Source organism: Papaver somniferum, chromosome 5 (assembly GCF_003573695.1).
Source record: "Papaver somniferum cultivar HN1 chromosome 5, ASM357369v1, whole genome shotgun sequence".
NCBI classification, from domain to species: Eukaryota; Viridiplantae; Streptophyta; class Magnoliopsida; order Ranunculales; family Papaveraceae; genus Papaver; species Papaver somniferum.
This window is the reverse complement of record NC_039362.1, coordinates 145,742,323-145,759,083: the sequence shown is the minus strand read 5'-3', so window position 1 is coordinate 145,759,083 and position 16,761 is coordinate 145,742,323. Positions and strand designations below refer to the sequence as shown.

General features: G+C 36.4%; 1 protein-coding gene and 1 pseudogene across 1 annotated transcript; one reads left to right on the top strand and one right to left on the bottom strand.

Moving 5' to 3' along the window:
• Positions 1 to 9,924: 9,924 nt before the first annotated feature.
• On the bottom strand, positions 9,925 to 11,994 carry LOC113279811 (G-type lectin S-receptor-like serine/threonine-protein kinase B120). The gene is made up of 6 exons (XM_026528470.1): positions 11,847 to 11,994; positions 11,251 to 11,430; positions 11,077 to 11,198; positions 10,800 to 10,998; positions 10,458 to 10,701; positions 9,925 to 10,369 (listed from the first exon to the last, which is right to left on the bottom strand). The coding sequence occupies exons 1-6, from the start codon at positions 11,992 to 11,994 to the stop codon at positions 9,925 to 9,927; spliced, it is 1,338 nt and encodes a 445-aa protein (XP_026384255.1).
• A 295-nt stretch (positions 11,995 to 12,289) lies between these two features.
• LOC113279810 lies at positions 12,290 to 16,110 on the top strand (annotated as a pseudogene).
• Positions 16,111 to 16,761: the final 651 nt, after the last annotated feature.

Here is a 16,761-nt window from a genome sequence, read left to right as displayed (position 1 = left end):
TACTCTTTTTGTCTTTCACACATCCTTCCCAATCTGCATCCGAATAGGCAGTAAGATCAGTGTAAGTATCAAAAGCATAAGATAGGCCATACCCGGTAGTGTGTTAGATATGTTGCATGATCCTCTTTGCAGATGCAAGATGAGATTCCTTTGGATTATCCTGAAATCTAGCATAACAACCAACACTAAAAGCAATATCAGGTCTATTAGCTGTAAGATACAAGAGGATTCCAATGATAGATCGATAAAGATTTTGATTCACATTTACTCATTTCTCATTTCAATGTAATTTACCAGTAGTGGGCATAGGTGTCAGTTTTGGAGTTGACTTATCAAGATCGAATCTTGTCACAAAATCCTTAGCATATTTCTCTTGAGATAACTAAATTCCATCCTTATGTTGTTGAATCTGTAATCCTAGAAAGAATTTTAATTCACCAACATAGCTCGTTTCAAACTCCTTACAAAAAGAGACTTGAAAATCTTTTGCAAGTTTCTGAGAAGTCGATCCATAGATGATATCGTCTACATAAACTTGAGCAATGACAACATTTTTCCCACTCCACTTGGTAAACAAAGTTTTATCAGCTCCACCTCTCGAAAAATCTTTCTTAAAAAAAGAAGTAGTTCGTTTTTCGAACCAGGCACAAGGTGCTTGTTTCAACCCATATAATGCCTTTTTGAGCTTAAGGACATGAGTTGGGAAATCGGCATTTCAGATGTCTTCGGTTGAGCTAGATAGACCTCTTCCTTTAAATTTCCTTTTAGGAACGCGGATTTTATGTCCATTTCAAATAACTTAACCTTAAGGAAACAAACATGAACTAATATCAACCGAACAGACTCAAGGCGTGCTACAGGAGCAAAGGTTTTGTCAAAGTCGATACCTTCAATCTGTGAATATCCCTGAGAGACAAGTCTGGATTTGTTTCTGACAATGGTGCCAAATTCATCAGACTTTTTCTTGAATATCCATTTGGTACCAACAATGTTGCCATTGTCTTTGAAATTGATTTAAATCTTCATGCATTGTATTCACCCAACAGGGATCGCTAAGAGCTTCATCAATATTTTTAGGTTCTACTTGCGAAAGATAACAACCAAAATTGCAAATATTTTAAAGTTGTCCTCTTGTCTTTGCTGTAGAATCTCCCTCCCAAATAATATTGTTAGTATCATGATTCCTTTGAACCTAAAGGTGTCTTGGAGGAACACGTTCTTGTTCAACAAGAATATCCTGATCAGAGCTCTTCTCCTCGTTATTGGAAATATCAGGATCAGCGACTGTTGGAAGAACTTCAACTGATTCTTGGATTTCCTTGACTTTCTCAATTGTCTCAGTTGTAGGCAATTCAGCAGGAGGGCTATCATGACGAAAATTGCTCAGAACATCAATGATGACATTTGCAGATTCCATCATAACTTGGGTTTTGAGATTAAAAACTCGAAAACCACGACTATAATGCATAGCCAAGAAAGATACCCTCATCGCTTTTAGAATCAAATTTCCCTTTCTGTTCTCGATCTTTCAGAATGTAGCCCTTACTTCCAAACACTCTGAGATAATGTAAGTTGGGTTTCCTACTATACCACAACTCATAGTGAGTGTTTAGGGTTTTCGACCGTAGGTATACACGGTTGATCAAATAACATGCTGTGAAAACAACTTCCCCCGAAAACCTTAATGGTAGGTTTTTGTTATGGAGCATTATCCTGGCCATTTCCTGAATATTCCTATTCTTCCTTTCTGCAACTCCATTAGCTTGAGGAGTAATGTGTGGTGAGTATTGTTGAATAATCCCCAGTTTGTCACAAAATTAAAACACCTTAGTGTCCTTGAATTCAGTTTCATGGTCGCTTCTAATTTTCTTTAGCTTGCGAACTTGTTCATTCTGGATTCTATTAACAATAATCTTGAATTCACCAAGGGTTTCATTCTTATGAGTTAAAAATGCCACCCAAGTGAATCTGGTGTAATCATCTACCATAACTAAAGCATACTTCTTCCCAGCAACCGTAGGTTGTTGAATAGGGCCGAAGAGATCCATATGAATTAAATCAAGTGGAGCTTTAGTGAGAATATCTTGAGATGATTTATGTGGAACTTTCGTTTGTTTACCCTTTTGACAAGCAACACAGACACCATCAATCTTTGTATTGATTTTGGGAGCGCCTCTAACAAGTTCTTTGTTAATGATCTTAGTTAGAAGGTGATAATTGATTCCAAAACGCTCATGCCAAAAATGTGTAGATTACATCTTAGTCAAATTACAATAATTACTAAACTGAGTATCAAGTTATTTTTACCACGAGTTCCTTGAAAAATTACTTTTCCAGCTTTGTCTACAATGTCACATCCATTCGCATTGAAGACAACCTTATGGACTTTGTCACAAATTAGACTAACAGAAAGAAAGTTTGCAGTCATACCTTTAAAGTATACTACATCATGGATTTCAGGAACGCCAGGAAGTTTGACTGTCCCCTTCTTGCTTATGTAGCAAAAACTCCCATCTCCGAATGTTACAAGACCTCCTTCAAATTCGCTTGAATTCACAAACCACGAAAGATCTCCAGTTATATGTCGGCTACATCCATTATCAAGAAACCATTAAAAGGGTTATGTTGATCTTAGAGAAAATTCTCCCATGCTAAGACTACTATCCCGTTTGGGATTTCTTGTTAGATTTGTACACCGTTTTAGAGAAGTAAACAGTTGTTCAACTTTCTTATGAAGATTACTCGCAACCTTTAAAATTTTCTTGAAAGATGTACATGTGTTGAAAATTATTATGAGAATCACAGAACATACATGGACCAACATCTTTAGACTCATCTGAGTAGTTCTGAGTCACATCAGGTTTCACAAAGCCTAAACCTCGCTTATCCCCTGACTTGCGATAATTCCTCAGGGAAGAATTAGAGGAGTTATTCAAATCCATTGAAGATACTTTGACAAACTTCAAATCCTTATACTTTGCGATTTCTGCAACTAGATCAGAATTGACCCGGATTTGTTCATTCAACTTCTTCTGGAGATTAACTAGTTCTTCAGAACGTTCTCTAAGATCAGAGTTAAATTCTGGTGAAGAATTTATAGAGACTTTACTATCCATAGAGTCATATTGCTATAAACACAAACTTATGAGGTCTTAAACGTGTTTGCCTGCTCTCATACCAATTGAAAAAGCGGGGTCTAACAACCACACCCCATATTTCGTTTAGGCAATCTGTATGGACTAACTCCAATACAATTATGAGATCACCAACTAATAAAGCGAGCATAATCAAGAAATATATCTAAGAGTTATATCTCTGTTTCTTAATGTAATCGACAAATCAAACAGATAGAAATCTGTGATCTTGATTATTATAAGAAACAACTTGGACAGTATCAAAAACCAATATCCAAGTGTCAATAAAATCAATCAACAACCAAAGGTTGGATTCAAAATTGATTGAACTTACACAAAACCTGTGATATTTCAATTATATAAAAAATATAATGCGGAAAATAAATAACACAGACACCAGAAGTTTTGTTAACGAGGAAACCGGAAATGCAGAAAAACCCCTAGACCTAGTCCAGATTTGAACACCACACTGTATTAAGCCGCTACATACACTAGCCTACTCCAAGTTAACTTCGGACTGGAATGTAGTTGAGCCCTAACCAATCTCACACTGATCAAGGTACACTCGCGTTCCTTACGCCTATGAATCCCAGCAGGACTCTATGCACTTGATTCCCGTAGCTGATCTCACCCACAACTAAGAGTTTCTGCGACCCAAAGTCGGAGACTTGATAAACCAATCTATCTCACACAGAAAAGTCTATTGAATAGATAAATCTGTCTCCCACAGAAATACCCACAAGTTTTGTTCCGTCTTTTGATAAATCAAGGTGAACAAGAACCAATTGATACACCAGACTTATATTCCCGAAGAACAACCTAATAATATCAACCACCCACAATAATCTTAATTATATGGTAGCGAAACAAGATATTGTGAAATCACAAACGATGAGACGAAGATGTTTGTGACTACTTTTTATCTTGTCTATCAGAGATTAAATCTCGAGCAAATATTAGAGAAGATAGTACTCAATATGATAGAATACAGCAAGATCAGAACACACAACTACAGAAAAAAATAGTTGGTTCTAGCTTCACAATCCCAATGAAGTCTTCAAGTCGTTAACCTACAGGGTTTTGGAAAAAAACCTAAAGTTAAAGGAGAATCGACTCTAGTCGCAACTAGTATCACACATGAGGTGTGGGTATTAGGTTTCCCAGTTGCTAGAGTTCTCCCTTATATAATCTTCAAGTTAGGGTTTGCAATCAATGTTACCTTGGTAACAAAGAATTCAATATTCACTGTTAGATGAAAACCTGATTAAACTCAAGCTAATATCTTTCAACCGTTAGATCAAACTTAGCTTGTTACACATAAATGAAAAGTGACTTCATTTAGATATGAGTATCCACACCTAAACGTGTACACCGTGTTGGCTCAACAATAGTTAACCGAAGTTATCCATATGGACACTTTTATATCAACCTTATTCATCTTAACCATAACTTATCCAAATGACTCAAATGAAACTAGTTCTAGAGTTGTTTATATTCTCATAGAAGTATATAAGATACAATTGAAGCAAAATTGATTTTGATTCACTCGAATCAATTCATGAAGATTATATCCATGGTTTGCAAAAGATTGCATTCCTTAATATATAAATGTATTAGTTCATGAACAAGCCGATTTTAGAACATAACCTACTCAAGTATGCAAACTGGTACGCATACCTAAGTGGCCGGATTTAGTTTGGTTTCGCCAGTATGCGAACGGGTATGCATACCTCCAAACTCAGTTGAATTTCCAGACATGAACTTTACGCCAGTACGCATACAGGTATGCATACTAAGTTCCCGGACTTTCATTAAACCAACCAGTACGCATACGGGTATGCATACTATGGTTCCCGGACTTGGAATAACTTGCAACAGTTAGCATACAAGTACGCATACTGTGCTATATCTAATCATGGTTAATTGTTCTAAACTCCCATTTCAATCATTGAAACATTCTTAGAAGACTACAATAACTGTCTTACACAAACTATTAGCTTCAAAACAATTTTCAAGTGATGATCAATACGAAATATTCTGAGTCTACATTAAATGACTGTCTCACACAAATCATGTAAGATGTTACCAAGTGATTTTCACATGAACATCTTTTGACTTTCGTCAAGAATATAAGATGAACTTGGTTAAAGCGAAAGCTTACCAACACATATTTCGAGAAATATATAAGCGAGTTAAACTCAGCTCGAAATATCAAATGTGTATAATGGAAGTCTATATAGATATACAAATTTTGTCTCAAAATAGGAGATAAAGTAATATACTTTTGAGTGATAGTTTAGTTCAAGTCTTCACATACCTTTTGTTGATGAAATTCCACAAGATAGAATGCTCCACTACACTTGCTATCCTAATCAGATACTTAGCTATAAGTAGACTAGAAATCAAGACTTATAGTTTTGGCAATAAACTTGACAACAAGTTTGAGATAGCAACGCTTGTGAGTTCAACCGATCAGCGCTCTAACACTATTACTTCCCAACACACAAGAATCCCCCTAATAACTCCAAATATCCTCCATTGATTACGTTATTGTCTCACTGCCATTCACAGGATATAATTACCTTTTAAAGCTTCTCACGCATTATTCTGTAGCTGATATGTTCCAAACATGCTAATTTCTCGTTCCAGAAGAGGTCAAACACGATGAAGACACACGCCAACCTTCCAAAGATGATAAAATCTCGACAATATCTCACAGAAAAATACATGCACCTGTTTTATTTAAATACGTGTAATCTAACACAATTCTTTTGAATCTGATGGACTCACCAATCCTGTTTAAGTGTAACATGCACAATACAATCCATTGGAACGACCGAGTCTCACTAGAAATCTTCCAAATCTATTTCCAGAAGATCTGTTGTTGAAATTTTTTGAATTGAACATTTCCTGCCTTTTTCTGCTTTTCTCGTGAAGAAGAAAGGTGCTCCTTATAGGTAAATGGGTGTCTTTAGCCATTTGGGGGGTGCACTGAGTTTTTTTTTGGGTGGTGCTTTTAATACTTTTTCGAGCCAATTTTTCCACATAAGTTTTACTCCACAAATACATATAAATATATAAAAAACACAATATTAGTACAAAACTGAGTTCCAACACTATAGATATTGGAACAAATTAGACACATAAATGTGTCTATCAAGGACTTATATTGGTTGTTTGCAAAATACCTTAAGGATTTGGCTAACATACGGAAATATGATAGCTACTGAATTAAAGGAGTATTTTGCAAAAATTAGTAAAACTATTAGTTCTCCTTATGCTAGTGATTACTAAAAATCTTGAATCCATGTATTTTTCTGATGAGGAAAATAATTTCCTAATTAAAACTCTTACTTATGAGGAAATTAAGAACGTTGCCTGGAAAATGCAACCTTGGACATCCCCAAGCCCGGATGGATTTCCACCTGAATTTTACCAGAATATGTGGGACGAGCTTGGGAGTGATATTTGTAAATTGGTGAAAGCCTTTTTTCGCCCTGGTCCTACCATAGACGAATCACAATTTTATAAGTCTGATACCTAAAATTAGCTCTCCTAGGACTGCATCTAACTTGAGACCCATTAGCTTGAGTAATGTAAGTTATAAGATAATTTCAAAGCTTTTAAACAGTAGACTTAAATTATTATGGATAAATTTATCAGTCCCTACTAAACAACCTTTCTTTCCCCTAGGCAAATAACTGACAACATAGTTATCGCCCATAATACTTGGATACTATGAAGAAAAATAGGACTAAGTCAGGAATAATGGCTTCATATGTCATAAGATTTTGACATGATTGAATGGTTTATTTTTTATTGTTAGTATAAGACAATTAGGCTTTCATGAAATTCAGTGTGGCATGATTGAACAATGTATTTCTTCGGTGTCTTCCTCCATGTTGCTTAATGGATCCTCGGGTGAAGTTTTATATCCATCTATGGGTCTCAGACAAGGGGATCCCTAGTCACTCTATTTATTCATTATCTATATGGATGTGTTGTCTAGACTTTTGATTCATGCAAAATTTAGTGATAATATCCAGGGAGTTAAAGTCACTATAGATTGTCCTTCTGCGAGCCATTTATTTTTTGCAGATGATTGCTTGGTGTATACTAGGGCTTCTGTGAGATATATGCTAATACTTTGGATAACTTGCTCAATCGATTCAACAAGTTCTTAGGTCATGCCATAAACTTTGAAAAATATGGTTTAGCTTTTAGCCCTAAAACTGACCTTAGAGATAAAAACCAAATAGCCGATGTTCTGAATATTAGAAGACTAGGCGTAAAAAATAATTATTTTGGTGTCCCTTTACTTATACAAAGGAATGAAAAGGTATACTTTCAAGCATCTGCTTGATAACTTTGATTCCAGACTTGCCCCTTTGAAAAGTAAGCATCTGAACCAATCTGGTAGAACAATTTTAAGTCAGACTGTATTTGGTTATTTAGCTAGTCATCATTTAGTTGTATTTATTATGCCTAAGAAGATGATTGACAAGATTTATGGCATCTAAAGGAATTTTTGGTCGAATAAGAAAAGGGGAAATAAAAGAATCTATTTTAGGAATTGGGATACAGTAGCTAAACCTGTTGCGCTAGGAGGGTTGAAAATTAAGAAAACTGAACAAGTGAATACTGCTCTTCTTGACAAATTGTCTTGGAGATTGATAACTGAATCTGACTCGCTATGTGTAAAAATTGTTAGACATAATTGTTTTCCCGATAATAACCATTTGCGTTATGTGAATGAAAAAGTCAGGGTCATGGATGTGGAAGGGTATTTGTCGGGGTCTAGAGATAATCAAGCAAAATTACTACTGGGAGGTTAGATATAGAAGAAACATCTCAATTTGGAAATATAGATGGGGTCTAAACAGAATGAATTTCTGAGTTTTCTTTATGTTTCGAGTAATGTGCAACACGTGTATCAATAGATTGACCAGAAAACCGGGCAGTAAAATGTTGAATGCTATATTTGATAATGAAACTGTTAGGCACATATGTGTTATTATAATTCTTGCTAAAGGTATTGATAGGCTTCGATGGAAACCGTTTGCATAATATAATCTTTGCGGTTAAAACTTCTAACCGAGTAGTTATAAAAGATTGTTATGAACCAGAGCAGGTGAATTTCTCTTGGAAAACCTTTTGGAAATCTCCATTACCTTCTAAGATAAACCACTTCCTATGGAAGTGTATGCGTGACTGTTTTCCTTTGAGAAATAAAGTGTATAGGTATGTTTCAAGTGTTGAGGATCTCTGTCCTTTTTGTGAGTTGCATTCTGAAGCTCATCACTTACTTATCGAGTTCCGGGTGGTTCAGGGTCTTTGGAATGCCTTTGATTCTAATCTTGCAGGTATACTATATGAGAGAAACCTTAAGAATTGGATATGATCCTGGTTCATCACTACCACTGGTAACACTAGTATGCATAATTGCAGGACATATGTTATGTGTTGGAGTATTTCTCAGTTGAACCCGCCAAGGGTTGGTATGTCAAGATTGGTTGTCATATTTTAGTATCAAAACTCAAATTTCACTTGATTAAATTACTAGAGTCAACTTCGTTAGGTTAGATTAGGAAGTATAGAAATGTTGAGACATACAAGTAATACTTTAAACCTGAAGAATCCGAAGACGTATCGACATCAACGAAGACATCATCCTTCTACGTGAGGTTAGTAATACAAGACGTGACTTTTTTCATTTCTATCGTAACTTTCAAGTCGTTTAGTTTGTAAACATAACATGTGAAGTTATATACATGAAACTCTAGTATTAGAGACTGAGTCATCTTATCATGATCAAAATGTTAAGGAAGAATATACAGGTTTTTTTACAAATTAGATATATTAAATTACGAAGTATAACGTTAATCTTTAATTTGAACTTGGTAATTGCAAGATAGATACATAATCTTTGTAACTTTTACTAGAGTGCGTAATGAACTTATGATTAATTTCATGCCTAGAAAACTGTGTTTGATTTCATGAGTTTAAGGAAGTAGACTTACGAACCTGTTTCGTAGTTGAAAGAAATCAAGTGTATTGGTATTTCGGTTTTCATTGAAGATTTAAGGCAGGGTCGATCCTTACCTATACGGGGAACTAGGGTGGAACCGATCCCAACCTATTTGGGGAACTAAGATAGAACCGATCCTACCTATGGTAGGAACGACCCCCCTTAAACAAAACCGAGTTCTAATGTCACGTACACTTTAGGGTTTGCGTGGTTTTGGAAATTGGGTTTGTGAAATAGGAAAGTTCAGGATGTCGACATGGTGACTAATTTGAACATTTGCACAACTCTTATCTTTTACTGTTCAAAGGTATTCCTTGATACTCAAGGTGAGATCCCAAACTGAAATGTTTGAGAATATTTTTATTAAGATTTTTTAATATATATGTTTTGTTTTTCCAGCAAGCAAAACATATCTCTGGAAGATATATTAGTTAAGTATCTTGTATGCTAGCTAATATTGAGTTATCATCCAAGAGGGATTTCAGTATTACAATCAGATATTGGTTGGAATTATACAAAACCAAATTTAGGTGTTTATTGCATATCTTGAGAATATTTTCGGTTATCGAAATTAAGTTGCGCTTTTCCGAAGCAGTTGTACTTACACTATTGCATCTTTACAGCATAACGAACAAAAATGCACTCGTATATTTTTAGGACCAAGCCATTTTGAAGTCAAAGTTTACATATCAAAATTGAAACATAAAGCATTAATAGAAACAATTCACCACGATTTTTTTTTCCTGAAACACTGAACGTAGTTTAACGCCCTTCAATATTTGTTACAGTTAGACGATTTGCAGAAGATGATCCCAAGCTCTGTGTGAGGGAATCCAATGATGTAGAAACCCATCTGTCAGTGAATGCAGGCTGTTTAGGAGTAGGAAGAGTTGAGATTTCGCTTGTTAGCATAGAAAGAGCCGTAGACATAGTTGGTCTATCTCTCGGACATTCTTTCATTCCATAATTGCCATGCCTGAAAGGATGCATTAAACAATTAAAACTAAGATAGAGATCAAAGTGAAGATTACTTAATTGGAAACACTGCTTACGTACATATCCCAAAAGGCTCAATGATTGCTCTATACGGTGAAAACTAGTTGTCTTTCTTCCACTAACAACCTCGAGTAGCAACACTCCAAAGCTAAAAATATCAGACTTATCGGAGAACCGTCCATCCAAGACATATTCTGGGGGCATATACCCACTGCATTCAGTTATTCGAAAACATATCAAAAATTTATATTACTCTAACTGATGATTTACCATATATCGAAACAAACCCTTTTACTTACAGTGTCCCAACTACTCTTCTAGTTCTAGTACTTGCTTGTTGTTCATTACCTCCGAATATCCTTGCCATACCAAAGTCTGAAATTTTCGGATTCAGGTCTTCATCCAATAGAATATTACTAACTTTAAGGTCTCTATGTATGACTCGCAGTCTTGAGTCTCTGTGTAGGTACAACATTCCCCGGCTTATCCCTTGGATGATTTGGAAACTTCTATTCCAATCTAAGCGTTGCCGTTTTGTGGGATCTAACACAAATAAACCAGAACAAGTGAGCTTATATGAGAAAGAAAACAAGTATTGAAACATAGACACATGAAATCGATTCAGTGAAAGAGAAACAAACCGAAAATGAAGGCGTCCAAGCTTTTGTTAGGCATGTATTCATAAATCAACATCTTTTCTTCCCCTTCAAGACAACAACCTAGAAGTTTAACCAGATTCCTGTGCTGAACTATGACTTCATTTTTAAACTCCTCTAGACCTTGTATCGACCCCTTTGATAGCCTTTTCACAGCTATTTCTTGTCCATCAGATAACGTTCCCTGAACACAAGCAACTTTTCATCATTAGTTTTATTCGAATTTGACTTATGAGTGAAAGTTCAAGTATAAAGAACATACCTTGTACACTTGCCCAAATCCACCTTGGCCAAGCATATGAGCTCCACAAAAATTACTTGTGGCAGTTGCTAGCTCTGGATTGTCTGGTGTTTCTTTGTGGATATTGTCCAAATCAATATTTCCTATGATTTCAGATCAAATTTAGTGAACACTTCTTATGACGTTTTTCAAAACCTTGAGGGTGAGATATGAAACCTCTTTGTTGTTTCAGCCATTTCCAAAAGAAATAGGTGCAAATGCTGATGACAAGTGTTCCTACAAGGACTACAATAGTTACAAGATCCCGATTCTTCTTTGGAGCAGTATTCGTGTTGTCATTTCGAGCAGGATCTGTACTGTTCTTTTGAGCAACATCTACATTTTACAAGGAGTTATGTAATAATTCCAAATTTAGCCCAAATTAAAATATGAAAAGATGGTGGGTCGTTCTACGCAATAGCGACAATCCTACTTTGGCTCCAAATTTTATAAAGCAATGCAACGTTCAAAAACCAACTACTCACTCAATTTCAAAAAGATATGCTTGGTTTACTTTTTTTGGGTATGTCACAAAGATAGGCTGGTTTCTTTTAATGGAAAGCCAAATAGTGTGACTTTACTGCTTTATCCGTATTAGGGACCACATTTCCATCTCTTGGGGTCTATTTCTCTCTCATGTTGGATAACTTTGAAAAAAGTGGCTTAAATGATTTTTTCATCAAAATCAAACAAATATATCTTTTTGAAATGGAGGGAGTAAAATTGAAACCAACATTAATATAATCACTTACCAATGTCTGAACGAGCTAAGCGAATGTACAGATCTTTACCACCTTGAGTAAACTTTTGTATATCAACTAAATTTTCACCCCATGTCATACACCCGATTCCACCATCGTGCGAATAAGCTAAGCATGAACAGTTCTTTAAGCAGATCATTTTACATTCCTCTATCTCTGTTACAAGTAAGAAGGAAGCATAATCAGGTACTTTGATGCTTTCCAGTTTTTGAAACCCATCAAGAGTGTCTGGATTCCCGAAGCTGCTATTTTGGCACTCCAATTGCGTAATCCTGACACACCCACCTTAAGCAAGAATGGAATAGTTATTATTGCAGTCCTTGTAGGAACACTTGGCATCAGCATTTGCGCGTACTTCTTCGGGAAGTGGTTGACAAAACAAAGAGGTGTGTTACATCTCAGCCTAAAGCTTTTGGAAAATGTCAGTGTAAAAAATGTTTAAAAAATTGTTTCCAATTTCCACAAATAGTTTTACTGGAGCAGATATGCTTGGCCAAGGTGGATTTGGGCAAGTGTACAAGGTATTAGTTCTTTCTTCTTGACACTCATGGATCAAACTCTAATGAAACTAAAAAGAATATGAAATACTGTCTTTGTGTTCAGGGTACGTTATCTGATGGACAGGAAATACAAGGTCTGGAGGAGTTTGAAAATGAAGTCATTGTGATCTCAAAAGTTCAGCACAGGAATCTGGTTAGACTTTTAGGTTGCTGTCTTGAAGGGGATGAAAAGATGTTGATTCATGAATACATGCCTAATAAAAGCTTGGACGCTTTCCTTTTCGGTTTGATGCTGCTCTTTCACTGAATCCATTTTGTGAGCAGCTTCTGTCAACCATCTATTACACATATTCAAGGGCGTTAAATTGCGCTTGATGCTTTTGATTTTGCCTGTGTTAATATGTTTCCGTATATATCTTTTTGTGTAACTATTGATATGATTACATTTTTATTTAAAATGACATGGTCCTAGATTTCAGATTTTTAGTTATCAGAATAAAAGGTACTACTGAGGCTTGAGACAAACGAGCTCTTGTATTGTGGACTTGGAGCAATCCCTAGTGTAATTTGGAAGCCAACCTTGCTTCTCCAAATATTTGCAAGAAGTATTATACTATAATTTTAATGAAGGCAGAGACTGAAATGACTAAGAAATTGCAATCCTTGTAACCTTGTCCACCTTGCTAGGAGAAAAGCTATCCACGTGGAGTCAAGACATTGATACTGACACTGACAGAGTTGACATCCAATGTGCAACACTTCAATTTAGAAAACAATTCAAAGGAAAGAACTAACTAGCTTATAAACTAGAACAATCAACAAAAACACAGGAATTATTTGATCACATTTTCAGCAAATTATGATCATTTTTAGTATTATTCCTGGTGGAATCGTCTATAGGTTTCTTCATTTTTCTCTCTTGTTTTTCGTGCTTCACAACTGCTATGCAGTAGATAACACCAGCATCCTAACACCAACTCAAACCATAACCGACTCTCAGACACTAACTTCCGCCGGCCGGAAATTCAAACTCGGCTTTTTCAGTCCTCCTAATTCTACAAACCGCTATGTCGGGATATGGTATGAAGTCGATCCGAGAACCATCGTATGGGTTGCAAACAGGAATAACCCGTTGAAAGATTCATCAGGAACCTTAAGAATTGCAGACGACGGAAATCTTGTGAATGGGGGTTCTTTTTTGGACTACGAACGTGTCTGGTATTACTACACCTGATAATTCAGTTGCCGAGCTATTAGATACCGGAAATCTTGAATTTAAAGTGCTAAATGATGACTCCAAGTTGGTATGGCAGAGTTTCGATCACCCAACCGATACTTTCCTTCCAGGAATGAAAATTGGTGGAAGTGGAGTAACGGGAAAGAAGCTAGAGCTTACGTCATGAATCCGATACTTCAACAGGGATATTTTCAGCTGGGCTGGAGTTTCTAGATGATAATCATCCTCAGCTGGTCATCTGGAGAAATGGGTCTAAGTTTCGACTTTGGCGAAGTGGTCCGTGGAATAATATAGTATTCATTGGCGTAGCTGAGATGACATTGGCTAGTGCGTTATATTCCTCTAATGAACAAGATAATATGTATTTGAGCTTCAGAGATGTTAATAACCAGAACCCGCGATACGTGTTGGACCAACATGGAGCATTCCATGGAAAGGAATGGGAAGCAAATCTGAATAACTGGTCTGAATTTTGGTCATCACAAAGTAATATTTGTGACACTTTTGGAATGTGTGGTCCTTTCGGTAGTTGCAAATCTTCTAATTCGCCAATTTGCAGTTGTCTGTCAGGATTTAGACCCAAGTTTGAAGATGAATGGAGTAATGGAAATTGGTCAGGTGGGTGTGTCAGGATTACGCAATTGGAGTGCCAAAATACCAGCTTAGGGAATTCAGACACTGATGATGGTTTCAAAAGATTGGAAAGCATGAAAGTACCTGATTATGCTTCCTTGTCACTTGTAATACAGATGGAGAATTGTAAAAAGATATGCTTGAAGAACTGTTCGTGCTTAGCTTATGCGCATGATAGTGGTATTGGGTGCATGACATGGGGTGGAAATTTGGTTGACATACAACAGTTTACTCAACGTGGTACAGATCTTTACGTTCGCTTAGCTCATTCAGACATTGGTAAGTGATCGTACATTTCTACATCACAATTTCTGGGTGTTTGACTGTTGTTAGCTTTCTTAATTCTTACATATATTACTCCTTGTAAAATGTAGATGTTGCGCTAAATAACAAGTATACTGCTCCAATATTTGTTATTGCAATTGCTGTAGTCCTTGTAGGAATACTTGCCATCAGCATTTCCACGTACTTCTTTCGGAAGGGGTTGACAAAACAAAGAGGTATAGGAAACATTGCCTCCGATTTGGACAATATTCACGAAGAAACTCCAGATCAACTGAAAGTTTTTAAATTTCAAGAGTTAGCAATTGCCACAAATAATTTTAGTGGAGACAATATGCTTGGCCAAGGTGGATTTGGGCAAGTGTACAAGGTAAATATATATAATTAATACAGTTGCCTTCTTGAACTTTCACTCATAAGTCGAGTTCCAATGAATTTTCGTTTTTGAGTTCAGGGTATGCTATTAGGTGGACAGGAAATAGCCGTGAAGAGGCTATCTAAGGGTTCTATACAAGGTTTACAGGAGTTTAAAAAGCCTAATAAATGAATACATGCCTAATAAAAGCCTGGACGCTTTCCTTTTCCGTTTGATGCTGCTCTTTCACTGAATCCATTTTGTGTGCTACCGTCAATGTCTGTGTGTGGGTTTTGGTACTTTCTGATATAACCTCACTGTTCTGGTTGGTTCGTGTCAGATCCAACGAAACGGGAACGCTTAGATTGGAGAAAGAGATTCCAAATCATCCAAGGGGTAAGCCGCGGAATGCTGTATCTGCATAGAGATTCTAGACTGAGAGTCATTCATAGAGACCTTAAAGTTAGTAACATTCTACTGGACGCGGACCTGAATCCAAAAATTTCAGACTTCGGTATGGCAAGAATATTTGGAGGTAATGAACAACAAGCAAGTACTAGAAGAGTTGTTGGGACACTGTAAGTGAAAGAGTTGGTTTCAATATATGGTACATCAGTTTGATTACATTAAACATTGATATATTCCTTCAATCTCTGATAGATGCTTTCAAATAACTAAATGCAGCGGATATATGCCCCCTGAGTACGTCATGGACGGCCGATTTTCAGAAAAGTCTGATGTTTTTAGCTTTGGGGTGGTGCTACTCGAGGTTGTGAGTGGAAGAAAGACGACAAGTTTTCACCATCTCGAGCAATCACTGAGCCTTTTAGGATATGTACGTAACCAGCGTTTTTGCTTTCAATAGCATAACTAGTAATTATAAATCTTCATTTTGATCTCTATCCTAGTTTCTAATTTTGCAGTGCATCGTTTTAGGCATGGCAATTATGGAATGAAGGTAAAATGGAATTGTTGATCGACCCTTTGATACTGCACGAATCAACTCCCTTGGGAGAAATTTTCAGATGCATTCAAGTGGGACTATTGTGTGTGCAAGAATTTGCGAGAGATAGACCAACAATGTCTGTAACTCTTTCTATGCTAACAAGCGAAATCGCAACTCTTCCCACCCCCAAACAGCCTGCATTTATGGAAAGAAGGGTTTCTACGCCTTTAGATTGCTTTGCACATAGCTTGGAAGCAGCTTCAGCAAACCATCTGACTATCACAAATATTGAAGGGCGTTAAATTGCTTATAAATTTATTTGTGTGAAAGTGTTTCCGTCTAGATTTCATTTTGTTTCGATTCTGAAATGTAAACTTTGACATCGAAATGGCATGGTCCTAGAAAGAACTTATGTAGACCATTTCTAAGTGTCATATGAGCAGGATGAGATTGTCTGATCGGAAGTGACAGATTGTGAAAAGAAGAAGTTGGTGAAAGAGTTTCAGAATCCAACTGCAAGTAGAAGTAATGTGTTGACTGTGCACACCTGAGCCATTGCCAGTTTCAGAATTCCTTCATAAGGAGAAGAGAATGAAGATTCAGATTAGCCAGACCAGAGAGGTCATATAATGAGTGGCACTTGTGTCTGGCAACCATCTGAAAGGCTTTCGTTTACAAATGAAATAGTAAAAACTAGTTACCTTAGGTTTTAGGATCGATTCCCACCAAAAGCATTTTAACTCCGACAGAAGTTCAATATGTGGAGAAGCTCATTTTTCTGAAGAAGATTAAAATAGATATCAAGGTGCCAAGAAGGCACAAAAGAAATAAAAGCAGGAGAGATCACTATTTTTGTGGAATGAGATTCCTGATTCAAATATTATTGTTTGGTTGACATAATCCAATTACAGGGTAATTCTGTGTTTAAGCCTCAAGGAAAACTCACTTGTGGA